This window comes from Myotis davidii, unplaced genomic scaffold, assembly GCF_000327345.1.
Source record: "Myotis davidii unplaced genomic scaffold, ASM32734v1 scaffold1, whole genome shotgun sequence".
Taxonomy (NCBI): Eukaryota; Metazoa; Chordata; class Mammalia; order Chiroptera; family Vespertilionidae; genus Myotis; species Myotis davidii.
Genome location: NW_006294681.1, coordinates 11,627,667 through 11,635,427, shown reverse-complemented (window position 1 = coordinate 11,635,427; position 7,761 = coordinate 11,627,667). Strand labels below are relative to the sequence as shown.

General features: G+C 37.0%; 1 protein-coding gene across 1 annotated transcript in view; it reads right to left on the bottom strand.

Moving 5' to 3' along the window:
* Positions 1-1,983, bottom strand: part of RAD21 (RAD21 cohesin complex component) — a 22,506-nt gene extending 20,523 nt beyond the window's left edge. Inside the window, exon 1 of the mRNA XM_006769108.2 lies at positions 1,809-1,983. Coding sequence (XP_006769171.1) covers positions 1,809-1,952 — 144 coding nt within the window. The 5' untranslated portion in view covers positions 1,953-1,983. The remainder of the gene's footprint in view (positions 1-1,808) is intronic.
* Positions 1,984-7,761: the final 5,778 nt, after the last annotated feature.

Genomic DNA, 7,761 nt, shown 5'->3' with positions numbered 1-7,761 from the left:
TTGCTAGGGACTTGCCCGGCACTTGCTCTCTACCTCTATTTGTTATCTTTCTTCTATCATTGACAGTCCCTCTAGGTTGTGGGCTGCTTGCCTGTGTTCCTGAGAAGCATCTACGGTACCAGTCTATAGAGTGTGTTTTCTTTAGTGAATTACCGGTATGTTTACCGGTAATAAACTTGCACTGTTTTATGTATATGTTTGATTACATACAGCCTTGTGACAGTTTTCCTGCATGTCATAAGCATTTGAATATAAATTAAAATGTTAAAATCAAATCTGATATTGTTTTACCTTTTATTTGGTGTGTGGAAGGTGTGCGGAAGAGGGGGTAGTCTTATACGGCGAGTATATAACAAACTTTGTATTTTGAGTGGAAATGTTAGGGGGTCGTCTTATACGCCGGCAAATACGGTATTGTCTTGGATATATCATGACAGAAATGCATTTAAAGCCAATAAATTCTACTAGCTATAATTCTAAAACTAGCAAAAATTCCATACACAGACACTATAATTTCCTTCTCTTGCAAATATAAACTCTCACTTTTCTCATCTAAAACATACACTTTCCCACACAACTTTTCTGAACAAGTCCCTGCAACATCCACGTTTTAATCCTCTGAGAACACCTCATTCTTACTTAACACATTATGCCAGCACGTCCAACTGCCAATTCTAAGAAGAGAGCTCCCAATGCTGGTCCAGACAGCTGTGATTTGGAATATTTTCCCAACAGGACAATTAGTGCATGTATGTATAAATACAAGGAACAAGAAAGGACCTTTAGAACACAGATGTTATATGTAGAAAATACTTATATAAAATATTTAAGGACTTCCCTTGGTTTGAGATTATTCTTAGTACATTTTTAAACATCTTTTCATGTTTTTATTTATTTCAGAGAGAGGAAGCGAGAGGGAAAGATAGAAACATCAATAGAGACACAATTATCAATTGGCTGCCTCCTGCACACTCCCTACTAGGGATCAAGCCTGCAACCTGGGCATATGCAATGACCAGGAACTGAACTGAGACCTCCTGGTTCATGGGTCAAGGATCAACCACTGAGCCACACCCGCCGGGTGTCCTTCCTACACTTCTGAAGTCAAGATGTCTATTCATCAATGAAATGCTAATGGTGAATTGTACCTCTTGTGTTTTAAAGGTCCTTTTTGGCAACACTAAAACCTCATGTTACTCTAAGTTATACTATTTGTGAAATCCAAGGATGGTAACTACTGTTTCAGAGGATGTCAATAAAAGCTCCTCCAGGAACAGAGCAGTACATAAGGCAGATAAGGTCAGGACATTCATGAGGCTTCCATTCTAGTGGGAGCTAGACAGGAATTAAATATTTAGGAGAGGATCACAATGAGTACAAAAGTCCCGAGATGGGGATAAACCTTCAAGAAATAGCAAGTAGTCGCGTGAAGCTTAGGTGGAGCAAGTGGTACGGATACTATCTGCTAGGTGGATAAGACAGATCTGCCCCTTGCAACCTGTTCTAATTAATGGGTCCTTATTTTGAATATTTTGTAAATTCCTAAATGAGAAGCACCCACATACATAATTTAGTATAAAAACATCTAGAAAGCCAAATATAAAATATTAGGGTACTGCCTGACTTCATGCTTATCTAGAGGCAAATTAAAATATCTGCATGAGAATATCAAACTGGAGCTCTGGATAATCTATGGATTCTCTTTGGCTCCAAATATACACAGATGCCTACTTTAAGTTATTTTATAGAATTCTATTTTACACATCAATGATCGACAAAAGGAATAAAAATATCAACATCAAACATACCTTAGGTGAGATGATACTCTCCACACTGCTCTCTAAATTACACTCAAACACATGGGCTTTGGTTAGCTTCTTATCCCAATGGGCCGCTAGCCAAATTTTGGCCAGCGGCCCTCTTTTACTGAGGACAAAGTGTGCGTAGAACATTGTTCTGGTTGACTATGAAACAGGAGAAAATCTGAAAAGGAAAAAAAGTTAATATAAATACCACTGAAGAATTGAAATATTTATCACGACATATAACAAGTCTAAAAATAAAAGTTCCTTTTTTTTTAGTATGAGAACTATTAAAGGATTGAATTTAGGATGCATCAAACACACACACACACACACACACACAAATACAACCTATTTCTTTATTTTAAGAGGGTAGAAAAAGACCCCAAAATATTAAAAGCTGAAGGGAAAGGGAAAAAAGAGTCAAATTACACTCATGCCCTGCGGTCATCTTAAAAGTGCTGCTTTCTTTTAAAGTGAAACTATCATCAGAAAACTGTCATTTCTGAAGTTCCTGCAAGTGTTAACTCCATTCCTATCCTGATTATTGCTGTGGAGAGAGTCTGCTTCTGACCAGAAACTGGATAATATATTCTTCATGGCAAGAAAAGAATGTCCAAGGAGAAAAACACTCAGGCACAAATATTAATCAATGTGGAAATTTTCATTGTTAACCCCATTAGAAACTGAGATTCTCAGCTTTATACAATAATTAGTATCTCATGTACTATGCATTTTATATTCCACCAAGCAAAGACAAATAGGTTGGCCCTCTGGTAAGTAATTCAGAACAGCTGAAGCTTAAAAAGGTAAAGTATTATAGCTACAGTTTTCTAAACTTTAAAAATACTTGTCCACTCATAATTTAAAAACTAGATTCAGGACAATGATACAGTGTAACACTTATGACTGAAATAGTCTTAGCAGAAATACAAGTATGTTATTCACATTTCTTTCTTTCAGCAAGCTAATGTATTAATACAGAAGAGAAAAAGGCAGCCTGAATATTCCAGCTTGATATATATCAACTGTGTAAATCGGTATTTCCCTTATATTATTTATTTTCCCCTTTTCACTGATTTATAAAAGTCTATTTGCCAAGTGAATTTCTATCTTTTTCTAAAATGTCCACAAGTAGAACAAGAAGCATTAAGTGATACTTTTTCAGAAATAAACTCAAGCACAATCACAACACATGAAAAGTGCTTCTTAAACCAGGACACTGATATTAGTACAACGTGTGCAATCTTCTTTGCCACATGTGTGGATTTGTGAAACCATCCCCTAAGCACAAGATACAGAGTTATTTCATCATCACAGAGCTCTCTCCCTGACTCTATCCCTTGCCACCCCACTCCTTGCTTGGTACCATTCCTAAGCCCCGACAACTACCATTCTCTTTTTCATCTCTAATTTTGTCATTTTGAAAATGTTGCAGAAATTGTATTGTATAGTACGTGACTTTTTGAATGGCTTTTAGTAGTATGTTCCTTCTTATTGCTGAGTAGCATTCCACGGGATGGATATACAACTTACTTAGCAATTCATCTCTTGAAGGACATTTTGGTTGTCTCCAGTTTTCAGCTATTGCAAATAAAACTGCTATAAATATTTGTGTATATAGACCCTTTGTGAGCATAAGTTTTCATTCCTCTGAGACAAATGTCCTGAAGTGTGATTTCTGTATAACATGGGTAAGTGTACGTCTATTTCTTTTTAAAGAAACTTCAATACAACGCCTAGCAAAATTTTACTGAGATTTTTGTTATTGGTACTGGTAAGAATTTTTTCTAAAATTATACGGGAAGGCAAAGTTACTAGAATAGCTAAAACTATTTTGAAAAAGAAGTATACCCAATTTCAAGACTTACTATAAATTAAAAAAACAAACTATAGGGAAAACCTTCAGTACCTAAAACTTGGTTAAGATTTTTTAGATATGACACCAAAAACATATCTCATGAGAAAAAAAATCTGGTAAACCGTCTTTCATCAAATAAAAAATTTTGCTCTACAAAGGAGCTCACTGAGGATGCAAAAACAAGATATAGGGAGAAAAAAGTATTTGCAAACCCCAATAAGGCAGGGACCAGGATCTAGAATATATAAAAACCTCTCAAAACCAGACTTAAAAAAAATCTACTTAGAAAATGAACAAGAGAAGTTTCACAGAAGAGAATATACTGACGGCAAATAACAAGAAAAGATGCTCAACACCAATATTAATTAGATTTCACTGCACACCTATTAAAAGAGCAAAAATAAAAATTAATGTTAACACGTGCTGATGAGGATACAGAGAAGAAGTACCTCTTATTCATGCTAGTGTAATGTATAATTTCTTTTGAATTAGCTTATAAAAGATCCAGAGTAAGTTAACTCTAATTTTCATGTTTTTAAAAAGAGACTAAACTTTAAAATTTTGCTTACTGTATTTCAATTAAAAATTGCACCCATTCTTTCCAATGGTTTACAGAAAATACACATTAGTTAAAAGCCTCACAGGCAAGTGATTTCATGCCTGTCAACAATGTTTGGGAGGGTGGAGGTGCAAGAGTAATTTGCAGTCAGGTTTGCCTCATCTCCATTTTCCATCATAGCAAAGGGTTCTAAAATTCTCTTTTGAACAGATGCTCTCAGGAGATCATTAATTCACACTTGGAAAATTTTCTCAAAAAAACAAAACAATACAGTTTTCATCAATTGCCTATATTGTGAACTCTATTTCAAATGTAGTTAAGAAAAGACCTAAGGAATAAGAATTCAGATCACTCTAAGGTAGAAGCACTAATAATACCTCAAGTGTATGTTATATCCCACTTAGCAATTTGTCATAATCAAAGACAGCTCCCTATGTTGCAAATCAATGCTTCTACTTGAAGCCTTAAAGTTTGTTAGCACAAAAATTAAGTCCCCTGTACAGCATTTTGTAGCAATCCAATATGGCAGTGTGTTCTTAGAAATAGTCACTATCATACAAGTCCCAAATTTCACTACACAAGACAGTTGTACTCAAAATAAAAACTCTAATATTTAGCTCCTAGAATACTGCCTGCCGAATGACAACTACTAAATATGTGCTTAATGAATAAGGAAATGAGATACACCAAGTGATCTAATAGTTGACATATGTAAATAATTCTGGATATTTCAGAAATTAAAACTACTGGCACTTCTCAACAGGTGTCAGTAGTTCATGGCCAGCACTTCAGCTGCTAGTCAGAGTGCCATGCCTAAAATATCCCAGCTATGCAGAGGCAGAGATTCCTAAATAGATGCTTTCTTGTCATGGGATTTTTTTTGGGGGGGGGGGGGGGCAGGGGGTGAGGGAGTAACTAAAGCAGAGTGCTGCTAAAGTTATTTGGGGAAACAATTAGTAAGAGAAAAGCACCCTAATAACTAAAGGATGCCTGAGGTATGTGGTGGATCAACTATTGGCTTATATCTAAAAAAGGAGAAAGTGTAATCATTGTTGCCTTTTAAACCATTTTCCTCCCTTAATAATACCAAACTTTAGCCAACCTTAAAACAAAAAAGTTGATTAATCTCCGCAGGTTTTGAAGCTGTAAGAGTCGAAATTTTGCTAATCCTTTACAAAAGATCTTAGCAGAAAGCCAACATCCCAGAGCAAAGTTCAGAAACTTATTTCTCAAATTCTTTCCAAAGCAGCAAATGACTTTTTTCAATTGATCCTAAAAAATGAATTTAAGTCTGGTGTGAAATGGCAAAAAGATAGTTTAGAACACATTCAGGAATGCAAAAACCCCCAGCATTTTCTTTAAGATCTTTTCAAAAAGCCAAAATCAAATTACAGGTCATGTATCTACAATGACATTATAATATTTCATTCATCTGTTAGAAGCAAGGCAGGGCGGTGATTGTATAAATTTGTATGACCTCTCTGAAGGGCAATTTGGCAACATCTTATGAAAATTTCAAACATTCATACTTTCTATTCAGAAACTGTACTGCCAGTAATAGTGCCAAAGATATACGTACATAGAGATGTATAACAATAATGAATTTTTCAAATTTTACTAAAGCTCTAAGTATTTTATGTATATATCCTCTTGACAACAACCCTATAAAGTAAATTTATACTGGCCCATTTTACAGACCATAAAACAAAGAAAATGAGATGATAATAAGTAATGTGCCAAAGGTCACTAATGTTTAACATAAGCAGGACTTGAACTTCAGAACCCACACCTCTAACTGTAATACTATGTTGCCTTGCCAGCATGACTTTTAATAGCAAAAGATTAGAAATACAGTAACCTGCCTGGACAGTAATAACAGACTTCTAACAAATGAATACAGCCTTAAACAATGAAAATATGTGTGTTAAAAAGAGAGCTCTCTATGTAAATTACCTGCACTTGCATAAGCAGGACGTATCTGCTGTACAAATGGAAGTGATGACACTGGTCACCTCTGGAAAGTGGGTCTGCTGGGAAAACGAGGCTGACCCTTTTGTACTATTTTTAAACCTTGGAACAAACAAATACATCACATTTTCAATGTAAAATTACATTGGGAATCAAGACCACTCCATTAACTAGCAAATTAAGCTGCTTAATCTGTATAGTTCACTTTTCTTAACTATAAAAACCTGGACGGTGGAAATTCAATGGTTTATTACCCGTGGAAAATGTCAATACTAAGATAAGAATGGAACTCTCCCTTTGGGGTGTAGGAGAGGCTAGCGGAGAGGTTCAGGGACAGAAGGTGTTTCCAATCTGCACACTAGAGACTATAGAGCATTCTGTGAGCACGAGTTTTAAAATCAGTTCTAGGTTCAAATTCAGCTCCCTCCTTAGTTGTTTTATAATAGTTGGAATCTCAGCTTTCTCATCTATAAAATGGGGATATTTACCAAACTGGATTATGAGAATTAACTAGAACAGCATACCTAAGACAGCACCACTGTCAATGAAAATAATTTCAAAAAAAAAAAATCACACAACATATACCGACCAGCATGATCATGCCTAACAATTTTGACATGACGTTTAAACAAAATTATGTACTCCTCAAGAATTAGATGTTTCTCTTTTGTACCACACTGCAAAGATACAATTTCTCATAAGTAGGAATTTATCAGGAAAGAAATTCTCAACTCTAAGAATACTTTAAACATACCCCCCCTCTAAGTGGAGAACGTAATTCTAGAATACGTGAATGTGTTGCCTTCATACACACACAAAAAGGCAAATTAAGGTCAGACTCTCCCAATGTAATTAATTCTGACGTGTGTGCAAAGAAAGCACTCACAGTCATGCACTTGCTGTCATCTCCGCTACCGACAACTGTCAAGTAAATCAATCAATGGCGATGGCGCATGCCTCATCAAGGTCTTGCTACAAAAACAACTGTTAGTTGCCTCCAACATTAAACAAAGAAACTTCAATGGCTCTACAACCCAGGAAAGCTTCTCCAGCCTGTCACCGAAATCCGCAGACTCCCACAGCTCACTGGCACTTACATTCATTAAAAAAAATAAAAATAATCACCCATCCACTACAGGAACACTCCCCCTCCCCCCCCAACTGAGTACTTATTCCAAACCGTGTACCGGGAGCAAACATTAACTTTACCAGAAACCCTTAAACACACAAACGCGTTTCTGAACGCCGAGGGCAGCCTAAGAAATCCCAACCAAGGCGGCCAGACAGACCCGCAGCATCTCCCCCTTCCCAACGGGCCGGCCCCGAGGCCGGCAGCACCGCCCGCCCGTGTCACGGCATCACACACGGTTCGCAGAGCCCTGCTCGGCGCGGAAAGGACACCGGGCATTTGTCAGAGGCAGCACCTCCCGGGGCGCCTGCACCCGCTCCGCACCTTCATCATCAGAAAAGTGTGTGTGGGGGGGGTGGATTCTGCTCGTTTCCTAGGGATTCGCGTTTTCTATTGGGCTGCCCAGGACTCATTGCCCCGCGTTACATGTTTCGCGTAAAAA